General features: G+C 45.4%; 3 protein-coding genes across 5 annotated transcripts in view; 1 reads left to right on the top strand and 2 right to left on the bottom strand.

The window, feature by feature from the left end:
• cldn15la (claudin 15-like a) overlaps positions 1-2,894 on the bottom strand; it is a 5,346-nt gene extending 2,452 nt beyond the window's left edge. The window contains exons 1-2 of the mRNA XM_060058099.1: positions 2,459-2,894; positions 329-493 (exon numbers count right to left, since the gene is read on the bottom strand). Coding sequence (XP_059914082.1) covers positions 329-493; positions 2,459-2,675 — 382 coding nt within the window. The 5' untranslated portion in view covers positions 2,676-2,894. The remainder of the gene's footprint in view (positions 1-328; positions 494-2,458) is intronic.
• wdr33 (WD repeat domain 33) overlaps positions 1-24,963 on the bottom strand; it is a 373,687-nt gene that overhangs the window by 73,933 nt on the left and 274,791 nt on the right. The window lies entirely within an intron of this gene.
• Positions 5,197-11,978, top strand: crfb16 (cytokine receptor family member B16). 2 transcript variants are annotated; one of them, XM_060058098.1, is made up of 7 exons: positions 5,197-5,470; positions 6,316-6,442; positions 6,523-6,713; positions 7,673-7,797; positions 8,660-8,801; positions 9,370-9,521; positions 10,545-11,978. In XM_060058098.1, exons 1-7 carry the CDS (start codon positions 5,413-5,415, stop codon positions 10,635-10,637), a joined length of 888 nt encoding a protein of 295 aa, XP_059914081.1. In that variant the 5' UTR covers positions 5,197-5,412; the 3' UTR covers positions 10,638-11,978. The 2 variants fall into 2 exon arrangements, with proteins under 2 accessions (XP_059914081.1, XP_059914080.1); XM_060058097.1 differs by having other exon boundaries at positions 5,201-5,470; positions 10,542-11,978.

Genomic DNA, 24,963 nt, shown 5'->3' with positions numbered 1-24,963 from the left:
GGTTTATAGTGTGGTTACAGTGTGGTTTACAGTGTGGTTTACAGTGTGGTTACAGTGTGGTTACAGTGTGGTTTACAGTGTGGTTTACAGTGTGGTTACAGTGTGGTTACAGTGTGGTTACAGTGTGGTTTACAGTGTGGTTTACAGTGTGGTTACAGTGTGGTTTACAGTGTGGTTTACAGTGGGGTATACAGTGTTGTATACAGTGTTGTATACAGTGTGGTACAGTTTGGTTTACAGTGTGGTTTACAGTCTTGTATACATTGTTGTATACAGTGTTGTATACAGTGTTATATACATGTCCAGATGTGTCTTACGGAGGACCTACCAGCCAGAGCAGACACGATGCCCCCGGCGATGACCAACTTGGCCTTGGACGACTCGGAGGCGGAGCCTATCTTGATGCACTTAACGCCCAGCAGGGCGATCACCAGGCAGGCGAGCCCCATCAGCAGAGCCACGATCATCAGGCCGCGACAGGCCTGCACGTAGCCTGCACACACACACACGCGCCACACACACACACACATACACACACACACACACACAAGCATGCACACAAGCACATGCACACACACACACACACACACACACACGCACACACAAAGACACATACAAAGACACACCGTACACACACGCACACACACACACACGCTTGCACAAACACGCACACACACACACACACACACAGACAAAGACACATAAAAACACACACGCACCACACAGACACACACACACACAGACACAAACAAACACAGACACACACGCGCACACAGCAGCACACACACACACACACACACGCACATTATGTACTGCCCACATGGTATCTCCCGCATATTCAAATCTCTTCCTCTTCCAATCATGACACCTAAGGGGTCGCCTAGCTTGCCACCACAAGGGGTGATGTTGTATAGCCATTAGCATCCAGTTAGCGCAGTGCACTGTGTAGGCTGGTAGGCTGATCCGTCTATCATACAGGTTTCACACTCCCACTATTGTCTCTCTCGGGTGTGTGTCGTGGGCAGAGACCAAAATGTGTCCTGACTCTTTCTAGGTAGTGTGACGTGAGAGACGTGGTTGAGCCTTTATGACATCAGAGTCAGGCTGTGCCAGGACTACCTGAAAATGTCCCCTGTGGTTATTACGGACGAGATGCAACAGACCTTATACGCCTAACAGACATATTGGAAGCTGTTCTTTAATCTTCAGAGACCATGACAACTGATACGCATTATTCTGAATTCCATTTCACCACCGAAGTTCAATTTAGGACACATTTCTTTTGAGTCGTCATGGTATCCCGAAAGTTTCTAGAAGATTTCCCCGCCCAAATTACCAAGATGGCTGCTTGGTGAATGAGGTCTATTGAGTTATTGATTGATTATTGTACATGAAATGGAACGGTTGAAGAATATGTTTAGAAATACAAAATGCGATGGAAGTTAAAGGAATAGTTTGTTTGGTTGGATAATTATTTCTGATTGATTTATTTAACCTTCACTTCACCAGGTGAGTTGCATCGTTATCAAACACACCTTTTAAGATAAGATATTATAGATTCTAAAATGAGAACTAAAATTAGTTACATTGGAAACAATTAAATCGATAAAAACCCTCAAAACTAAGTATTTTACTTTGTCAAATTAGAAGACATTATGTCCCATTTTGAGGACTGTATATTAAAATGCTTGTTATGAATGTGTGACTGTTTTTGCAACCCTAGAACACTCTACACAAACAAAAAGCTGTCCATCTGTTTGGGCGTTTCCCTCCATTTTGCTGTTGAAGACGACGCTAAAAATGGATTCTTCAAGAAATTATAACTCTGGTTTTTGATGATGAGGTCAACTTCTGTGTATCATAAATCGGTTTGAGAATTTATGTTAAGGATATATCCTGAGAGTTTACTGTACTGATTTGGACAGATAGACGATTGGTTTTATTGGCGGTAAAACGTGGCAATAAATGTTCGCACCATAAGAAAAATACGGAATCCTGACATACTGACCCTATTTCAACACAGTCAATTCTGGTAGAATTTCGACTCAGTTGATTATTTCTTGAATTATTGCACTTAAATAAAATATGACGGACAGACGTTCTTTTGAACCACTTCGACTAATACATTTTTGATGTAGTCAACCTCAGCAGCCATTTTGTTAATGGTATCGTTCAAATCTTTCCACCAGTTGATAATAAAGTTGTTTAAAATGCTGTATTCAAAGAACTATTTTTGTTTTAAGTGTATGAAAAAGGTTAAGTTGATTTTAAATTTAAGTTCAATATAACTGACTTTTGTTCAACTTAAAATCAACTTAACCTTTTTCACACACTTAAAACAAAAATAGTTATTTTAGTACAGTATTCTAAACAAGTACATGCTTTCAATAGCCCTCGTATAAGTACTTTAGTAGCCCTTATACTGACAGGATTACAGCGGCCTCAGGCGGGCTCCTACCTGGGAGGCCCAGAAGGGACTCAAAGTCTTGGCACTGGGCGATGCCCGTGCTGGTCTCGGTACACGAGTGCCAGAGGTTCTCGTACTGCCGCACCGAGGTGATGATGTTGCCGGCCACAGTGGACACCTTCCAGTAGTCGTTGCCCAGCGCGGTGCCGGTGATCAGCCAGCTGATGATGCACAGCACGAAGCCGACGGCCTCCACGGCGGTGGACATCGCGGACGCAGGGCTCAGAGACAGACGCTAGCGGATCAGACGGGAGTCAAACGGGCGGTAAGGCGAGTCGAGAGAGAGTGGCCACGAGGGAGACGAGCGTTCTCAGATAATAGGGTTCCAAAGGTCCAGGTGTAGGCGGGTGTAGCGGCGTGCGGAGGTGGAGGGTTAGGGTGTGGCGTGGTGTCAGTTGGGCCAGGAGAGTATCGCTTAGCCCTCGCCAACGTCTTTTATAGCGGCAGTCACGCCGAGTGGACTTCAGACCCGGCCAGGGGCCATAAACACCCAGGGGCTACTCCTTCTAGGGCCCTACCGTCCTCTCCCCCAACCTTCCCATCATTGATCACGACTACCATGAGCTCATGACAAGGCTGATGACGATGATGATGATGATGATGATGAGTCCTAACCTCACCTCGGTATTGACCGTCGGGTATCATGTGCCGTCGACTCTCAGAGACCTCAACTGTTTCAGGGACATACTGTGTGTGTGTGTTTGTGTGTGTGGGCGTGCGTGTGTATATGTGTATGTGTGTGCGTGTGTGTGTGTCCATACGTGCGTGCGTGCGTGGGCAGGTGTACGTTTTCTCGTGTGGAGTGGTGCTTTCTGCCATTGGAAAGCGTAGCACTTGAAGTACTTCGAAGAAGCCGAGCGCGAAGGTGCCCCCCTCATCTCGCCCGGGGAAACGGGCCGGCCGGGACTACGGCCAGGGTTTGGGGTGCTATTCCCTTTCCAAATTGAATACAACCGCCTTTCATCGCCCTCCGTGTATCTCCAGGATTTCTGCCCATACGCTCTACATTAGAGATGGTCCAATACCATTTTTTTCCCTCCCAATACCGATTCAGACTCCTGAACTGGAGTATTTATCCGACTTTCGACCTCCTACCATTAACGAACGCAGCATAACACTGTGGTGGTTGTGATGCCGATACCCGATAGGCTACTGCATTTTAGGCAGCATCGGAGGGATTTCCGATTCTGGTATCGGTATCGGAACTCTACTCTCCTCTACTCTACATCCAGACCTAGCTAGGAGTCTAACCCTATGGGGGTTCATGCCGCAGGCCTGCCGCGGCCCGGGAGTTCTGGTTCTGGACCAGCAGCACACCGCAGGGGGGGGGGCGAGAACACATTCTGTCCAAACGACCACAACACTGGACACACGTTCATGTGTTTTCAAGCGCGCACGAGAGGAAAAAACGGGCAGAAGTCGTCAACGGCAAAGTGATGATTTCTGATGAAATTGTGATGAAATTTACATTTTGAGAGACTTTTAAAAGATGTGAACGATGATGAGGGATGAGAGACATTGACCTGCAGAACCTCACTTCCTCTCAGCCAAACCAGTTCCTGTCCCTGAGTTTCAGGAGCCTTCCTGTTTCTCAGCGTCTCGGGGTACAACGTTTGGAGCTGAAAACACAAAGAGCAGGCCTGAGGTTTATGGCTTTTTGTCGTGTTTTATGGCAGCCGATAAGTTAATGAGTAGAATATCATTGTCCAAAGTCCATTTTCTCTCTCTCGCTCTGTAAAGTTGAAAACTGACGTATTGAAACAGAAGGTGGCAGACACGCAGAACTAGTCTACCTTCATATTTAACTTCAATAATATTCCAATCAATAAAAAGCCTTCAATAGATCACTGATCAAGTTTGGTTTCAAGTTTTAAGGGAAATCACTTTGACGAACAATACACTGTGACAGTTCAACACAATACAATACAATACAATACAATACAATATTTTACAAAACAGAAAATAAATTCACACAGGGTAACACAAGTTAACGGCTGTCTATTTGTCTGTGTGTCCAGCTATTATTTATCAGTCCATCCTTTCTTTGCATAATCTTTAAATTATTTGATCATCCAGTCCGTTAAGGATGTGTCTGTCAATCATTATTCCTGTGAGGACCGCCGTTATCGCTATTATTTATAGCACACACACACACACACACACACACACACACACACACACACACACACACACACACACACACACACACACACACACTATTAGCTTAGCTTAACAGACATCCTCAGTTTTGTCTCGAGTGGCAATGTTTATCTTACTCACGAATTCAAATTTTAAGTGACACTTTCTGAATTAACTATGCGTCGCCCTATACTATACGATTATTTCTATGTTTTATAGAAATAAATAAAAAAAGAGCTATAAGTGGGTTTACATCAAATAAAAAGATGCTTCCTATGCACACACACACACACACACACACACACACACACACACACACACACACACACACACACACACACACACACACACACACACACACACACACACGCAATATAAATATTAGGTCTAGAACGAGTGTATAGGATAAACTTAGCAGCGGATCAATGGCGATCGATAACAGCAACTCTGTATTTATATGGGCGTACCCTATGACAAATGGCATAGGCCTAATGGCATATCTAACCAAACATTGGCCAATGAGACGATTTCAAATATGTAATTTAAATTCCAGGAGCTCACCGCACGAGAGCACATCCGACCGGCTCGACCGGCTTACGTCACGGCATCAATAGCATTTTTTTCGAATGATTTGTTTGGCATTTACGTGGTGTTGGGTCGTTGATGCTTTTACTTTAGGTTATTTGACTTCAACTACAGGCTCGTGGCTTCGTGGAGCTCTAAATATTTTTAGTTTCCTTTCTTAAATCTCACGTGGACGGCCCCGGCCGGGACCCCCTCTCCCTCCCGCCCCCCTGCGGGGGGTCATGCGGTGGTTCTGCCTCCCGTTCCTCCCCCTGTCCCTCGTCCTCTGCCTGCCACACCGTAAGTAGGCATGCCGCTTTTCTCCTTCCCTCCTTTTGTCAATTCTTTCCCTTGTTATCGCATTATTTTCTCCATTTACGTATTATTTCCTTTGTCTTCGTTATTCTCTCGGTTATTTTCCTCTGTTATTAGTCTCTTTCTCTGCGTCCTCCTCTCATTAATGTTGTTGTGGTCTTACAGAGTAGGCCTATCCATGTCAGCAGAGGTTAATGTGTGAATCGTGATTGTCGACCTCTATTCGTGTCCTTTCCTATTTTGCATCCCGGCAAGCGTGCTGCACAAACGCCACGTAAACTCACGAGTTAACTACTAGCCTATATGACTCACTAACTCTCAGACACTCACTTACTCACTCACTCACTCTCACACACTCACTCACTCTCACACACCCAATCACACTCAAAACGACCCAAGATACACAAAATACACTCAATGAACTCTGATAAATAGAACTCTGATAGAAGAGGCTGACTTAGCCTCCTCTTCGTAGGAATATAGACGTTTAATATAGACCACTAGATACAAGCTTATAACAGCCTATTATTATTATTATTATTATTATTTTTATTTTTATTTTTATTATTATTATTATTATTAGGCCTACTATTATTATTATTATTATTATTATTATTATTATTATTATTATTATTATTATTATTATTATTATTATTATTAAGCAGTAGGCCTACGTTTTGAGTTGAGCTTATGAAGCCACATACGCTGGCCTATATGAATACAGGCTGGCTGTAGAACGTAGACGAATGGCTGAACAGAGGTACAACCGGTTGGTATGTTGTCTGACAGGTGAGAGGTTAATTCGCTTGATTTGACGTGTGTTTCGACAGACCCATGGCCGTTGCCAGCCCTTCAGGACGTCTCCATTGACTCTGTAAACATGCGACACACGCTCACCTGGCGCCCCCTAGATGCGTTCTGCTGGACTGCAGCCTTGTACACCGTGCAGTTCCAGGGGTGAGTCGTCCAACCGATCGCTTTGAGCGGAGCGGTGCTCACTATACACACTCCTTCATCCTCCTCCTCTTCTTCTGCAGGGAATTTGAGCGGACTATTTTAAACGACAAGTGGCTTGACTCCCCCAAGTGCAGGCGGACCCCCCGCACGCACTGCGACCTGACCCCCGACCTCGGCTCCGACTCGGACTACGGCGTCCGCGTCAGAGCCGAGTGCGGCCAGCAGGTGGCGCCCTGGACGCGCCTCAACGCGCTGTTCAACCGGAGAGAGAGTGAGTGAGAGCTTTAGCCGGATTAACAATGCCCTGATGCACGCTCAATATCCCACTCCGCCTTCTTTAGGTTCTTACCCTTGGCGTTCGCTTGTGTTTGTAACTCTTGTGATGAAATTTACATTTTGAGAGACTTTTAAAAAATGTGAACGATGATGAGGGATGAGAGACATTGACCTGCAGAACCTCACTTCCTCTCAGCCAAACCAGTTCCTGTCCCTGAGTTTCAGAAGTCTTCCTGTTTCTCAGCGTCTCGGGGTAACTCTTCCGAGATCTCAGAGTGGCTGACTTTGGCTGTGTGACGGTCCATGCTCCCATATAATATACATTTAATATAAGCAGCATGTATAATAATAACATTTATTATAACAATTAGATTTATTATTAATATAAGAACATATAACATGAGGTGGGGACCTCCATTAAAACCGTCGTGCAATCCCGTAAGATTCGCCAGTGCTGGAGTTTGATCCCCACAGTCCAGATGGAATCGAACCCCAAACTCTGGCACTGTGACGCCATGCTCTGACAGTTGAGCGCCTTTCAGGAGCTCTCCTGATGTTATTGTAGGTGGTGCGGGTGGTGTTTGGTGGTCCTGCCGTCTCCTGGTGTAATGGTGGGTGGTGCTCCAGATGCAATGGTGGGCGGTGCTCCTGATGTAATGGTGGGTGGTGCTCCTGGTGGGTGGTGCTCCTGATGTAATGGTGGGTGGTGCTCCTGGTGTAATGGTGGGTGGTGCTCCTGATGTAATGGTGGGTGGTGCTCCTGATGTAATGGTGGCTGGTGCTCCAGATGCAATGGTGGGTGGTGCTCCAGATGCAATGGTGGGCGGTGCTCCTGATGTAATGGTGGGTGGTGCTCCTGATGTAATGGTGGGTGGTGCTCCTGATGTAATGGTGGGCGGTGCTCCTGATGTAATGGTGGGTGGTGCTCCTGATGTTATGGTGGGTGGTCCGCAGCGTTGCTGCGTCCCCTGGAGATGGCGGTGGAGGCGATGGGAGACGGAGTGCGCGTCTCGTTTGAACGTCTCCCACTGACGGCCAGCGTGGGCATCACCCTCTGGAGACAAGGACAAGAGCAGGAGGTGAGGGTGACAGGGTGAGAGCGTGAGGTGAGGGTGACAGGGTGAGGGTGACAGGGTGAGAACATGAGGGTGACAGGGTGAGAATGACAGGACGAGAGCCTGAGTTGAGGGTGACAGGGTGAGGGTGACGGCTGAGGGTGACAGGGTGAGAGTGTGAGGTGAGGGTGACAGGTTGAGAGCGTGAGGTGAGGGTGACAGGGTGAGGGTGACGGGTGAGGCTGACAGGGTGAGAGTGTGAGGTGAGAGTGACAGGACGAGAGCGTGAGGTGAGAGTGACAGGACAAGAGCGTGAGGTGAGGGTGAGAGGGTGAGGGTGACGGCTGAGGGTGACAGGGTGAGAGTGTGAGGTTAGGGTGACAGGGTGAGAGCGTGAGGTGAGGCAGACAGGGTGAGGGTGACAGGGTGAGGCCGACAGGGTGAGGGTGACAGGACGAGAGCGTGAGGTAAGGGTGACAAGGTGAGGGTGACAGGGTGAGGCAGACAGGATGCGAGCGTGAGGTGGGGGTGACAGGGTGAAGTTGACAGGACGAGTGAGGTGAGGGTGACAGGGTGAGACAGGGTGACATGGCACTCAAAAATAGTAATTATCATTGTGTAGCATCTTATCATAGCTATCTTTGTTACATTAACCTAATGCTTATTAGTGCTTGGTACTTGGTTCTCTGAACATTCGTCCTGTACCGACAGACAGTTTTTTTTAATGTGAATGTTATTATTCCAACTGATGCGCATGTGCCCGCTTAGCGCACAACCTCCAAAATTTCCAGGACAATCCTGATGTCATCCCGGGGGGCCAAAGTCCCCGAGGCCCAGTTCATGACAACACGTACCCCGTGCTCACTGAGCGTTCTCTCCAACCCAGGCTTCCACGGTCCGGCTGGAGCAGACCCCCATGCTGTTCACCGGCCTGCAGGAGGGAGCGATGTACTGCGTCCGGGCGTGCACCTACCTGGACGGACGGCCGGGCAGCGCCCCCACGGACACACACTGTGTAACCATCAGGGGTAAGATACACGCTCGCTCACACACACACACACACACACACACACACTCACACACTCACACACACACACACACACACACACACACACTCACACACTCACACACACACACACACACACACTCACACACTCACACACACACACACACTCACACACACACACACACACTCACACAAACACACACTCTCACACACACACACACACGCTCACACACACACACACATACACACACACACACACATACACCCACACACACTCACACACAAACACTGTTACACACACGCACAAACCAACCTGCACATCCAAGAACACACACAAACGGACACACACAGACACACAAACACTGTCACACACACACGCACACACACCAACCTGCACATTCAACAAGAGAAACATACACATGCAAACGGACACACTGTCACACAAACACACAAACACACACACACACACACACACACACACACACACACACACACACACACACAGGCACACTCACAAATACTCACGCATGAAACCTTGTGAACAGACTGTAATACATTTTAACACAAATTTGCCACATGACCCCTGCTAGATCATGAGGAGCCATGGAAGAAGCCCACAGCTGCCATGGTAACGGTGGTAGTCATGGCGGCGCTCCTGTTTGCCGTATTCTGGTCTGTCGGCCGCTGCAAGGCAGAAGGCTGCCACGCCCACTTCCAGAAAGAGCCCCTCCCCTTCTCGCTGGTAGGTCAAAGATGGTGAAATAAGTGTTTTCTTGAAAAGCAAAGGTTTCATGATTGTTTCACTAAGTGCCACACTCTATGTGGGAAGAGAAAACAAGTCAACCAATATGACCCCTGTTGTCAGGGTAGGTTAAAAGTACACTTGACTTCATGAAAACAATCTGATGGAAACCGACCTAAATGAGTCGAAACTAGGGAACTTATGCTGGGTACCCAAGAGACAATATAAAAATAAATACATAAATAAAATAATAAAACAAAAATAGCGGAAGACGGTCAGCAGGAACATGCTATGCTAGCTTCATTTATCTTTTTTTCTGACAATTTTACAAGCTGTTCCTCAATTTCAGACGACCAACCCACTTCCGCCATGGCTTCAGTTATGGTGATTTGATGAATCGTTGGTAGCCCTAAGTACGTTATGTCCGGCTCCCAAATGGCTATCGATTGTCTGCGTCCACGGCTTTCATTGGGGTTTCCCCCACACTACAGGATATCGGATTGTAAAAAGTGAACATGTTGCAAAGTAAACCAGGCTAATTATCCTGATGTGTGAATCCTGTATATTAAAATAATGGAACATAGATGAACAGAATCACTAATTAACACAATTGACAAAAATGTCACTGATGACACAAAGGAGAAGTGGGTATTGACGCTGTTGTGGCAGGATGATGCACGTCATCCTCAACCATACGAACAACCCCACACCTTCTACATTCTAACCCGCCCTGATGACCAGTTTCCCTCAAATGTCATCACAGAGGCGAGACACACTCAGAAAAGTGCTTCCATTGCTTTTGGCATTAAAACAAATACAGTAAAGTGTGGAATGTTTATTAGCAGAAATACTTTGAACAGAGCTGCCATAGTACCTGTTTCAAAAGAATATCCCTTTAATAAGTTATTGTTTTCGGACATAGTTTCACTGCAAACATAACAAAAATGAAATGTTATTGAAATGAGGCTAAACACACTTTTATTAACAAGGATTTTAACTAGATGCTCTGTTGGTTTTCAGCAGCAACCTAATTGGCCGACGGAGCAACTGCCGTGTCTTGAACAGGGGGAGATATGTGAGCCAATCACAGCCCTCTTTCTGTTGGAGCTCACGTGAGGACGTTCCAGTCAGTTAGCGCCGTAGCCGTTACCACCACAGCTCCCACAGATAAAGACTATATAAAGTATTACAGCAAATCCATGCTAAAATCCACCTGATTTAACACATCTGTAGTACTACCTGCTGTACTTACATCACATAACAAAAGGAAGAGGAAGATTTCTGAACAACGGTAATGTTTTACCACCAGTGTAAATAGCGAATAAGCTACCAGGAGTTTGGCTAGTAAGTCTTTAATGTGCTTGTTAAAGTTTGAGTTGTTTTGGTCATTGGTCCCTATGCGGTTATGACAGAGAAACCCATTTGATTTCAATGATTTGTTATAGGCCTAATAAACCATTTTTGATAGTTTTCTGCCTCAATAACTGAGGGATCAGCTTAATGCCGCCTTAAAAACAACTCGGAGGTTCGGAAGCTCTTACGTGTCTTTGCGTAAACTTTCCCTTCTTTCGAAATAAGAGTTCAGGAAACACCCCTCAGAAGTTCTTAGGCTATGACATAAAACCTGAAAACAGATCGTTCTGGAGACAAGACTCATAACAACTACAAGCATGGATGCCCGCAGGGACCTCTTTGCGCTTCTTTGCTGAATCAGATGAATCAGTTATTAGAACTGCCTGCAGGCTGCGATTGTTGAGCATGAGTGACAATTTATCAGGTGATGTTTATAATTGTAATCTATAATGTATAGTAATGCAAATGTTAAAATGGTTGTTAAGTTTGCCTCTTAGTGCTAGCTGTAAGTTCACTTTAGTCTATAAATGAAATGGGCAGCCATTGTTGTGGCATAAACTCGGTGGACTCGGGTAGCTCTCTACATCCGCACGAACCTCGAGCGAAAACTCCGACCCAACGGAGTGTTCAAAGCACTTTCCTCTGAGCTTAAGGTCTGAACCTCCAAACCTCCTGGAAACTCATACCGTTTCGAAGCCGGCATACGACTCAGAACCTGTGATGACCACATTAATGAAGCTGGTAGTGAAATCAGTGAAATCGTACACCTTGTTGTTCATGTGAATATTCGTATTAATCCATATGCTTTCTTACATTTCTGTTATAAATATAAACACATATTAGAATGATAGTTAAGAGGTCGGTCATAGTTAAGGGATTCAACAGGAGTTTCATCTGTTTTGGCCTCTGCAATATTAAGCATCTATGACATTACACTCACAACAGCTGTTTTACTCGAATGCAATGTAAATGTCAATGTCTGTGTTTATACAAAGCTAACAATAAACCCCTCTCTGACTGTTGTCGCCCCCTGCTGGTGGTTTCATGACCATGTTTGAACTGAACCGAAGTGGAATCCTGCAAAGGATAAATTAACCAATATTAAAACATTAGATCACGACAGGCTGTGGTATGTGCTCATTATACCACTGTTAAGGGGCGTTGTCCGGCCCCGACGCGCAGCAGAGGGCCGGCGACCGGCTTCACAGTGGTATAATGAGCACATATGCCTCGGTTATAGTTGCCGCAGTCAACCATAACCGCCTGAACAATGCCTGGATTATTATTATTATCTACGTAACGGACATATGAATATTATGGCCCTATAATGAGTAGTTATATAGTGTAGCTATTGTAGGCCTATATAGCCTAGCAGCAGTCTCATGTCCTGTTGAATCGCTTCGGTCTTCATAGATTTTATACAAGTTGAAAAAGACAAATTTAGAGTCTTTTATTTGTCATCTACCTCTGCGTTTATTGCAAAATTTTCTTCAATGTTCAGAAACTTAAAGTTGATTAGTTACAGGTATTTCACCACACCTGTGAAGGGTGTCTGCCAAACCCCGGCACCGTAGGCCTACATGCTTATAAGGATAACTATTTGTTATAAGTATATTTACGGAGACGGAGGTGACGGTGGATTTCTTGTAGGTACTTGAATACACCACACATACGGAACAGGGGTCTCATTTATAACAGTTGCGTACGCACAAAACGGGGCTGAAATTGGCGTACGTGACTTTCCACGCCAAGGTTGTGATCTATAAAAAAAACAACTTGACGGGAGAATGTGTGCAGCCCTAAGCAAACTCTGACCCATGCGTACGCATGGTTTGGAGGAAAAGGAGAATTGGTGTGGTGGTGAACTGAAGTCAGACAGAAGAATTGTAGAGTGAGAAGAACGATTATGTTTTATCATCGCCCTTCATACATTTAATTTCAACCCGTATTGTAGAGTTAGGTAGTTGTAACTTGGAAATAAGTGAGGAGAGAGGTTTCCAGCGTGTGCTCTTGAAGCACGACATTATTCAACTGCTTGTTTACAACCTCCACCGCCTAACCACCAGGGGGCGACATCACATCCTGTGTCCAATAAATCCATTAACACTACATCCCCCTTTCTAGGATCAGTTGTACTGATATCTGACTAACAACACTAAACTGTAACAGACTATAATGAAAAGTTTAACTGTTCCCAGTCTCGAATATTCCTGTAAAGTTATTAAACAGACTATGTTTCATGAACAATAAGCATGTGAACATTTATTGGCAAAACTGAACTAAGAAGGTGGGGTAGACTGCCCAAACCTCCTACTGAGTGTTGGGGTTTATTCTGCCCCGTAGAAACCACCCAGTCTTACCCGGGGTACCTGCTATTTAACCACAAAGTCCTTCAGGTACCCTGGGGTTTGTCTCTCTCTTGCAGGGTAGCGTGCCGGACGCTCAGGATTGCCTGGCCCCGCTCTGTTTGATCTGGAGTCACTGGCTGACCAGTGGGTTGCTCCGGCTCTGGTAGGATGGTCTGCGCTGCTGGCGCCACTGGAGTAGTGACGAGGTGATTTTGATTGCGGCGCAGGACCCCTCTGGGAGTGTCTATGACGTATGACCTTGGTGCTTCCGCCTGTCTTATCACTGTCCCTTTCTCCTTCGTATCCTTTATCCAGACATGGTTCCCTGGTGCCAGACTTGTGAGATGTTGAGCTCTGCGTCTTTAGTTCCAACTCAATCTCTGTCGCTTCATCTGCTCCTCCTTTTTGAGTTTGGTTATGTCAGTCCAGCCAGGGTTCAGAGATGACAGAGTGACCGGAACTGTTGTTCTGAGCTGCCGGCCCATAGACAGCTGTGCTGGACTGTATCCATTGGCGAGTGGGGTGGCTCTGTAAGCCATGAGGGCTAAATAAGGGTATTTTTCCTTCTGGAGGAGGTCTTTAACTGTACGCACAGCGCGTTCCGCCTTGGTGTGTATCTTGGGCTGGACATTGTGTGTGTGAAGCCCCACAGTGTAGCGAACCTAGTGAAGTATTCAGACGCAAACTGGGGTCCATTGTCTGTCATGACCTCAGACGGTATACCATGCCTGGCGAAGATGGACTTGCAATGTTCCACTACTGCTACTGAGGTTGTTGATGTCAGTTTAGCTACTTCAATGAAACAGGAAAAATAATCTATCACCAATAGGTACTTGTTATCATTCCACTGAAACAAGTCATCACCCACCTTTTCCCATGGTCTGTCAGGGAACTTTGTAGGAAGCAGTGGCTCTCTGGGGTTGACTCTTTCCTTGGCACATGTGTCGCAGCCCTCAACCACTTTCTGGAGCTGTGTACACAGTCCCGGCCACCAGACAGATTGTTTGGCTCTTTCACAACACTTTACTACGCCTTGGTGTCCTGCGTGCAGTTTCTGAAGTATGTCTGTCTGTAGTGGCTTGGGAATAACTAGCCTACTTCCTTTTAGTAGTAAGCCGTTCTCAACTGATAGCTCCTCCTGGACCTGTGTGTATGGAAGGTAAGCTCTGTCTATTGTGGATTTGTCTGGCCAGCCCTGACTACAGTACCTTTTCACTTGGCTCAGTATTTCATCACGTTCTTGGTGTTCCCTTATTTCTTGTAGCCTCTTTTCTGTAGCCGGGAGGACTGACATGACCATGGTTACATACAGGTTGACTTCCTTCTCCTGCTCAGGCTGCCCTCAACGGCGCCCTAGACAGCACATCCGCCGTGGCCAACTTCTTGCCGGCCACATGGGAGATGGAGTAGCAGAAAGTCATCAGTCTCTTTCTGAGTCTTTGAATGCGTGGGGGGAGCTCATCCAGGCTCTTTGAACCTAGTAACGGAACCAGAGGCTCGTGGTCCGTTTCCACATGGAACCTGATGCCCACCAGAAAGTCTGAGAAACACTTGCACGCCCATGTGATTGCTAAGGCCTCTTTTTCAATCTGGGCGTACCTTTTCTCAGTGTCTGTGAGTGATCTGGAGCTATATGCGGCTTGAGGTGGCCCTCCTCCTGTCTCTGGAGTAGCACAGCTCCTAGTCCAAACGATAACGCGTCAGCTGAGACGACTGTCTCCACCTTTGCGTTGTAGAGCGCCAGCCCTGGTGGTGAGCTCAGCTCCTCTTTGATGTTATTGAATGCTGTTTGTTGATCATGCCCCCACTGAAACATGTTCTGCTTCTTCAACCGGTCCCGGAGTGGCTGTGTCTTCTCTGCTAGATGAGGTTAGTACTTCCCCAGGTGATTCACCATTCCGAGGAACCGTCTCACTCCGCTCACGTCGTCCAGCTCCTCCATGTCTGTCACTGCTCTCACTTTGTTAGGATCTGCTCTCACGCCGGCTGCATCTATGATCTGTCTGAGAAATTTAAGTTGGCTTTTTGAGAATTCCCATTTCTCACCTCTCAGTGTGACGCCTGCCTCTTGCAGCCTCCCCAACACCGCCAGCAGTCGTGTGGCGTGCTGGGCCTGTGTGTCTCCGTACACAAGCACGTCGTCCATTTGGCACAGGACGCCGTCAAGGTCCTCCAGTATCTGGGACATTCTTTTCTGGTAATGTTCAGGTGCAGCGGATATGCCAAAGCAGAGGCGATTACAGCAAAATCTCCCAAAGTGAGTGAGGAATGTTGTGAGGAGGGCGGACTCCTTGGCAAGGGGAATTTGCCAAAACCCTGAGTTAGCATAGATTTTTTTAAATACTTTGGCGCCCTCTAGCTGTCCAAGTGTTTGTTCGACTGACGGGAGCATGCGTCTCTCCCTCTTGACGGACTCATTCAATCTCGACAGATCAACGCAGATGCGCACCTCATCCTCGCCTGGCTTCGGCATAGTGACCATTCCGGCGCACCAGTCTGTGGGTTGTTCAACCCTTGATATCACCCCTATCTCTTCCATATGTGAGAGTTCCATCTTCACCTTAGACATGAGAGGCAGCGGGATTCGACGTGGGGTTGATATGGAGAACGGTTTGGCGTCTGCTTTAAGCTCTATCTTTTATTCCCCCTCCATCTTGCCTAGCCCTTTGAACAGTTTGGGGAACTGCTCCTTGACTCTCTCGACTGAATCCAGTGCCACTGTGTCTACTCTAGCCACTAGCCCAAGTGCCTGAATAGCTGGACGTCCCAGCAGGCTAAACTTCAGACCTGGGACTACATACACTTCCTGTGTAGTGTTTCCACTGTCAGTTCCTATGGTAGCTGTGAATTTTCCCCTCACCGTGAAGGGCGTCTGACCTGGACCTTGCAGCACTCTCTTTGCGCTCTCTAGCTCTGGAAACTGCCCCTTCTTAAATTCATCTTCAGATAACACTGTTACATCAGCCCCCGTATCTATCTTGAATACTGCTGTGAGCTCATTCACATTAAGGTTGATCAGCCAGGGTTCACCCTTTGAGCTGACTGTGCCTAGGAAAGCGATTCCCTCGTCATCTGACTCAGCTGCGTTAACTTCGTTGAGGACCCCTGATCTGCACACCTTTGCATAGTGACCCTTTTTCTGGCACTGGTTACATGCTACATCTCTAGCTGGGCACTGGTTTTTGCTGTGTTTTAGCGTTGTACCACACCACATGCACCGTGTCTGGTTACCTGGCTGCGCGTGATAACTGCTTTTGTCATATGTTCTAACCTGCATTTTCTGCTGTCTCCCTCTGCCTATGTTGAACTTGTGGTTTGTTTGAACACTGTCCACGTCTGTGGTCTCTGCCTTGAAGTTACTCTTGAACAGGTCCTGTTGCTTTTTCACACTGTCGCTCTGATGCGCGCGCGTCACCGCCATAGCCGCGGGAACGTATTCTCAGCAGGGGGTGCTGGAAAAAAACAGCCTGCACTAGACTCGCAACTCGCTACATTGATAAAAAAAGATATATAGCAGCGCAGCTCAATTACACCATTGCATGCGCGCACAGTCGAAAATCGATCGTTGTATAATCGATATTATTTCAATGAATGCAATTTATTTATTTATAAAAACAAGATCTGGTCTTCAAATCTTTTTTCCAAATATAGGTCGTCTTACAATGGGGCTTGTGTTTATATTCGGACCAATACGGTACAGCGGGTGCTCACATGACGTTAAGCTTATCCAGGTGCATAATGTGACGCTTCAGAACCTAAAATCCCGTTTCTCCCCATTGACACGACAACACATAACCGGCGTTTTCAGAAATCTCCACTTTGGCCGGAGTTTTTAGAAATGATTGTTTTCTGTGATAAGACAGGGCCTCAGACAGGGGGTGCTGCAGCACCCCCAGCACCCCTACTTCCCGCGGTACTGGTTACCGCTCTCTCCAGCGTCAACTCCGAGTCCAACTGAAGTTTCTCCGACAGACTTTTATCACGCAAGCCTACAACCAGTCTGTGCCGAATCATTTCGTCATGCAGCTGCCCATAGCCACAGTGCTCTGACAAGCAGTGAAGTGAAATGAAGTGATAAAACTGTCCACTGTCTCCCCTTGTTCCTGCTGTCTCTGGTTGAATTTAGCACGCTCAAAAATAACATTTCTTCTCACCACGAAATGTCCCTCCAGCTTCTGCTTCACAGTGATGTACTCGCTTGCTTCTTTCCCCGTCATACGAAGTGAAGTGACAATGTCTTCCGCGTCATCCCCCATAGTATAGATTAACGTGTTCACCTGGTTCGCCTCCGACTGAAGCTCCAGACCCGATGCAATCCGAAATCTCTCAAACCTCCGAATCCACTTGGGCCACTCTTCCGGCTTCGTGAAGTAAAACTTGGGTGGCGGAGGAATCTGGAAGCGCTCCATTTTAGTTTCCCAACTGCCGCAAACGTTAGCTATGCTAAAAACGTAAAAAACTCAAAACTGACTAAAACTGACGTGAGTTCTCTCCAGTTAGTTTGGCTAAACCAAATCTCATGTTCACCCGAACTGAGAAACCGAAGTCTTCTGACACCATGTAGAGTTAGGTAGTTGTAACTCGGAAATAAGTGAGGAGAGAGGTTTCCAGCGTGTGCTCTTGAAGCACAACTTTATTTAACTGCTTGTTTACAACCTCCCCCGCCTAACCACCAGGGGGCGACATCACATCCTGTGTCCAATAAATCCATTAACACTACACGTATCATGCGTTAAATCCATGTAATCAGAATAATTTAAGTCAACTTCGTTATTTCTCAATTATAACTCCAGAAACATCCCCTTAGAATAGATATTAAAAAAAAAAACTCTATACTTAATCCCGTCACTCCATACTGTCCACTGACGACGCGACTGCATGGAATAAAGCTGTCCAACATGTGTCAATAACATAATATTTTAAACACATAATCAAATGTCAATTAAATCCCAAGTGTGGAAAACCAAGCCACACTCTTCATCACAATCGTTGTCCGTTACTCTTGATGCTTTTCATGACAAATCAGGCATTAAAAAGGGGTTATGTTCAAGAACATTTTACGTGGGTGATTACAAACTGATTATCCAAGGTGTTCTCGGTCAGTCTTATTACCGTAACCCTATGAATAGTGAATACAGAGGTGAGCGCCGTGGTAATGCTGCACCATGGCACTGCTGGCACTGTTGGAGGACCATGCAGGACCATGCGCTCCGTGCTACTGACAGAGTTCACTGCTGCAGCAACATGTTGCCACTCACTCTGCTTTTTGTTGTTGGCGATCCCAATCCCTTGACCGCCGAACAAAACTACTTTTCGGGCCTCCATCTCACCCACAAGTGTCTCCACTTCCACCTCCGTGATATTTTGCTTTTCTCAGTACTTCTGCCATTGTTTCCGAAGAGACATAATACTTGCATCTGAGTCTGTTTTATATGCAGATCGCATTCATGAGGTAATTTGCATTGACCATTTATGGTTAAAAAGGGGTGTGTACAGGGCGGAACGTGAAGCTGATTCAGCTGCCCACTAGGGCTGTAACGATACGCGTATCGAAACCGAAATCGCGACACTCAAAGCCACGAACCTGTCTCGCGGTGTGAGAAGGCAGAAGCGCAATATGCCCTTTCTAACTCTCTGGTCAAATTGTCCAATTGAAATTTGCTAATAATTTGTCTAAATAATAGTCTGCTGACAGCGCCCCCTCCTATCGATGCCATAAGTATGCGACAAGATGCCCTCTCTGTGATGACAGCTCTCCGTGGCTACGGAGGATTGTATTTCTCCACAGCCGTCGAAGTCCAAATATGCGATATGAGTGGGCCAAGCGCGAAAAAAATAGCCTGTGTGATCCTGTCTATATGGTTTTGTGTGATTTGACTGGCAGTTTGTCTGCTTATAGGTCGGAATGAAGCGGCCACCGATTATTGACAGGATGGGTACTTTATTCTACCGGACTCGTTCGCTTCTTCACTAGACACACGCGCTACCGCTCGCTCTCCTCGCTCGTCCACTCACTCGCTGACGTCACTCACACGCATACGCACTAGGGCTGTCACTTTTTATTCGAAGTTCGAATATTCGTTCGAAGGTGGGGTGAAAAGTTCGAATTCGAAGTGTAATTCTCCATTCGAACTGTAAAAATGCGCTATAAAGAAGAGAGCGGCGAGTGGCTTCTCCTCAATAAAGCGGCCCTCCTGGATCCCCGCTTCTCCCGGTTAGTCCACCTTTCCCCTGCACAGAAACATCTCGTGACTGAAAGCCTCTCACACGAGCTCACTGAAACGGAGACCGACACTGATCGCACACGACAGGGAGAAAAGTCCGCTGCTGCGCTGGGCGCGATGGGCAGCCTGTTTGGGGACTTATACAGCACGGCTGACACAAGCAGCTGCAACGGTAACGGAGAGCTGCGAGACTACTTGTAATTTTCTTTCCGTAAGGAATAAAAAGAGCAGCATGCCGTGTTGGAGGTCGGCCTCACAGATTGTTCGTTTATATAGGCTGTGTGTGCCATGGACGACATGCGCTCTGCATATCGCGCTCCGAGCAGTTATTGTTAATGTGTAAAAGACAGCCGCACTTGTGTGTCGGAGCTTCCTCTTGTTGTGTTTACAAATGTGTTATCAAAGATGTGTTTTTATCCTGTGCTGTTATGAATTCAGTAGGTATACGTGAGGTATACGAGAGCGACATAAAAAATCAAGACTGTTGTCGTGTTCTATGGGGGGGGGGGGGGGGGTCGAATGTATTCGAATGTATTCGAATTAATTATGGACATTCGAAATTCGTTCGAATTTCATTTTTGGAAAAAGTGACAGCCCTAATACGCACACTGCCATTCTCGCGCACACACGTATGCTACTCGTAACACTATGCCTCGTTATTGCGACGTTCATGTTAGACGTTCATGTTTTTCCCCATCTATTGAAAGTCAGGCTATTAAACATGTTGCATTCTATACGGCCTGATTATGTCATTATTTAAGCTACATAGCCTAATAAGAAGCTCTAATAAGGATATTTGACTAAACCAACCAAACAGTTGAGGGTTTTTGCCTACCAGCAAAAAGCATCCTCCAACTGCAATCTTTGTTTATTTCTTTATTAATTTAGCTATACTTTAATAGTATTCTTTCTGTTCAATTCTGTTCAGTGTTCCAAATTATTTGTTATTAAATGTTACATTAAGTTAATTGGTATATAAGTGTTGTTTAAATAAAATGCTTTTTAAATTTAAAAAAATCGTGGGATGTATCGAACCGTGGGTCAAAAATCGTGATACAAACCGAATCGTGAGTTTGTGTATCGTTACGGCCCTACTGCGCACACTTGTAGGCACTCTGATTTATAAAGCAAAGATTGCGTACGGTGTGCGTACGCAGGGTTTTATTAATCTGAATATTTTTTGGCGCACGCAAAACTTGCCTTTTGGGCGTACTTACACTTTTAGTAACGATCCCACGCACAGTTTTATAAATGAGACCCCAGAGCATTTTACGACACACTAGAGAGCCTACATAGTACGTCCAGCAGAGGGAGCTCCAACACTTGATATAGGAATGTATTCTGTTAAAGATGCCAATGTATACATACTTACGGGTTTTCTGGTGAATGTTGGATGTACTACCTAATGAAGTAGGAGAGCGGATTTATTTTACATTATGTTGTTCGGATTTTGCCCTGCAGGAGTTTATTAAATATAGAGTTACATTGAGGTTGAGCAAAGGCCTGTTTATATGATTTTGTTGTTTTATTTTTTCCATTTTCTTTCGAAGTTTGTATAAAACAACCTCCTAGTTGTGTTATTATGGGCTATGGTGAGAAGTCTCACTAAATTAGGTTTTAATTGTATTTGAGAAGTAAGATCATCCAATGGAAATAAATGTAATGGAATTTATTATGTTGAAATAATCTGGAAAAAGGCTTTTTTGTATTTTAGTTTATATCCGTCTGCGATCTACTGAAATCATTAGCAGCAAACTTAGAAATGCTGCTTCACCTCCTCCCAATTTCCCTGCTTTGAATAACGCCTTCAGGTAACTAGGCTGCTTCTCTAAGCTCTGGGCCATCTATGCCCAAGTTGCACATCTATCGTTTGTACGATTGCATTCTCATGAAGCAGCCAGAAACCAGTCCTGTTTGTAAGCTACTGTGTGGCAAAAATATGTGTATGTGTGTGTGTGTGTGTGTGTGTGTGTGTGTGTGTGTGTGTGTGTGTGTGTGTATTTTCAGATGGCCGTGGAGAGTGGTAAGACCGTAGTGCTGGCAGCCGGCCCTTCAGTCTTGGGATGCTCTACGACTGTGATCGACTCACTGATCCCTGGTAAATATGATGTAACAGAGTATTTGTGAGTGGTGTTTTGGTTGAACCCTATGGATCTGGCAAGATGTTAACCTTTATTCATCCTGGTATATAACGAAACAATATATCGCTGAAACAAAATGAGAAACAATATATCGCTGTCGGTACAGTAGGGATGTTCATAGAACCAAGTGCCAAGCACTAACCATCATTAGGTTAACCCATTCCCCAGTGCAACAAAGATAGCTATGATTAGATGCTACACAATGCTAAGTACTATATTTGTACTTTTAGTATTCTAGTACTCAAAGGACAATTCCTGTATTTTGAACATTGAGCCCCCTTGCTGGTTTGTCAAGGATGAAATAGAGTTCCTGTCTCGGGTATTTGGCTCATTTAGAATCGCCCCTGCTTGCTCAGACTGTCTGGCTACATGCATTCACAAACCTGTCCTTAAAACAACCCTAAACTTTAGTTTTCAGAAATGTGCCACTCACCGAGTTCGGTTAGAAGACTCATTGCTCGTTGGCCGGAAACGGAAAGTGGGGCTGTTTACATTTGGTTGTAGTCTTTTTGCTCCGTTCTAGCCCTACTGTTAAGATGGAGAACCGAGGGAAAATAATCAATGGGATTTACAAAATGCTAAAATGTGCTATGAAACACGATATAAACTGTATTTCGCTACGATATTTCATTTGGAACATCAACGAACACCACTCAGTGAGTTGCACATTTCTGAAAACTAACGTTTAGGGTTGTTTTAAGGACAGGTCTGTGAATGCACGTAGCCAGCCATTCTGAAGCAGGCAGGGGCGATTCTAAATTAGCCAAACACCTGAGACATGACCAATAGTCAAAATTTCGAAATAAATATTTCAAATTAGCGGCAAATGTGTTCGGGGCGCCCTCTGGCGCCCTTAATTAATTAATTAAAATATGTGAAACAAGCTAAATGAAACCAAACATGTTCCCAAATGGAACGAAACATCACAGCCATAATTCAATGTCCTGATGTGTCTGTTAAGTACAGAAAAGAATTTGAACAATTAACTTGAAAAATTAGGACAAAGATAGTGTCTTTGTGTTTCAGCTGCAGTAGGAAGTGCTCCTTCTCTGTTCACTCAGCTGCAAGTCCCCTCTTGTGTCTCGAAAAGTGAAATTAACGGTCACCTCCTACCCAGTATATGTATTATAGCTTATAGCTATGCGGAGTGATACGTCACCTCATGAACAGCGTAGGAATACCGGTGTTGTATTGTTCCTGAACCTAAGCCAAAGTAAAGACACGTTGGATCTTATCCGCAAGTCTTCTTCCTTATCTCTAAATATCACTTCATGGTGGCAGCGGTAATGGTTACCTATGAAAAACAGCGATAAGACCACTCTCCGTCAACATAATTGTCCGAGGATAATTTGTATATCGTCAGAGGTTGATTAAGTGCAAGAAAAGACGAAATGGCATCACATCTACCGATGATGAACTGGTCCGAACCGGATCTAAGTGAGGCTATCTCACTGTTCAGACAGAAAATGTGCCTTTTTCTAGATCAGGGGTTCCCAAAGTGGGGTTGCGGGACGCCGAGGGGTGGGTCGCGGAATGATTTCTATAAATCAAATAAATTTGGAAAAAATAAAGTACAGAAAAATTCAGCCAAAATTATGAAACATGGTAGTTAAAATTTAATTAAAACGACAGATTTTTCTCCTGAGGTGATTACGACATATTAACGATAGCATCATTCGCAGGTGTCTGGTCACTTTACGGCTCCACAGTAAACATCACAAAGCGGACCAGTAGATTGTCTCTGAACTAGCTCATTGATGATTTTGTGATGATTTTTCAAAATGAAACGTTGGTTAATACCGAGCAAAGAAAAGACAGAGAGGCCAGCGGAGGAGGCAGAGAGGCCAGAGGAGGAGGCAGAGAAGCTAGAGGAGAGGGCAGAGAGGCCAGAGGAGGAGGCAGAGAAGCTAGAGGAGAGGGCAGAGAGGTCAGCGGAGGAGGCAGAGAAGCCAGCGGAGAGGGTAGCAGAGGAGAGCGGAGGATCGCCTTGGCCATCGACCTCTGGCGCGGGAAGAGGTGCCCGCCATAAGGGGGTCCATGAGCAGTCGGATCAGCCTTCCTCGAAGTGTCGCAAGTATCGAGAGGAATATTTACAGTATAGATTCACATGCGTCATTGTCAACGAAATACAACATCCCCAATGTGTAGTGTGTACAGAGGTGCTTGCACATGTGAGCCTAAGCCCGTATCAAATTGTGCCCAGCTGCTTGTTTTCGTTAATAATAATATTAATAATAATAATGAAAGAAATTTATATAGCGCTTAATATGGTACTCTAAGACGCTTTAAACCTTTTCGCTAGACGCTAAATATATATGTGAGGAATAATGTATTCAGGCCTTGTATAATGTAGGCCTACAATAATGTATTGTAGGCCTAAGTAAAAAAATTGTACAAAGTTACACATGTATTATGTCGGGTTGAAATCGGGCTCGGGCTCATAATTACAGTTAATGTGTCGTGCCGGGCCGGGCTCAGAGAGAACGTGCACGGGCTCGGGCCAGTGCTTGGTGAATAAGTTCCAAGACGATACAACAGTGATAGGCCTGTTCACAGACAACAACGAGATGGCCTGCAGTCTGTTTAGTAGCTACATAAGCTGAAGTACAATCCACACAAAAAGAATAACCGGTTATTCTAATCTCAACTATTTTCCACCCATCTATTTGTGGCTACTTCCTTCTACCTGTCAGGCCATTTCTCAGAAACCAAATTGTGCTTGTTGAAACTGGCTTTGAATGCGGATGTTTTTACCTGTCACCGTTTTCCCCTCTCAATTAACCCTGAACAGGCCCGCTGATAAGGGGCCAAATCTTTTGGAATTCTTTATTATGCCATCATTATAAAAATCAAATATAAAAATTCAAATACACCAGCAATATTAAGTTTACGTAAAGTTGAAAACCTTCCATTACCATTATAGTCACTTAAATTGACCCAGAAGACATTTTAATTTTTACAACAATTAAGACTGAACATGCTTTCATGAACCGTAACATATTGGCCGCCGTTTTAAAGTTATTTTTGGTAACATAAGCGCACATTATCCTTAGGCCTAATAGTCAAAATATACATTATAGGATTACTGTAAACAGCTGCATACAAGACAGCCGAATCTGGTGCCCTCGTTACTGAGATGCTTCTGCCAGGAAAGAGTACCATCCGACTCCATAGGAAATGGTAGTAACCTTTTTACTTAGGGTGATTTTGGCTACAAACGCCAATGAGTTGCATAGTACAAATATCGGTTTATGTGTGTACTTGCCTTATACGTCCTTGCTTTGTTTACTCACAACCGATGCTTTCATCGATGTGAGGTATGTACAAATCCAGGACATTTGGTCAAAATAGAGATAAGGCAAAATAGAAAGGGAAC

Source organism: Gadus macrocephalus, chromosome 8 (genome assembly GCF_031168955.1).
Source record: "Gadus macrocephalus chromosome 8, ASM3116895v1".
Lineage (NCBI taxonomy): Eukaryota > Metazoa > Chordata > Actinopteri > Gadiformes > Gadidae > Gadus > Gadus macrocephalus.
Note: the sequence above shows the minus strand (reverse complement) of the source record. Positions and strands in the feature narration are given on the sequence as shown.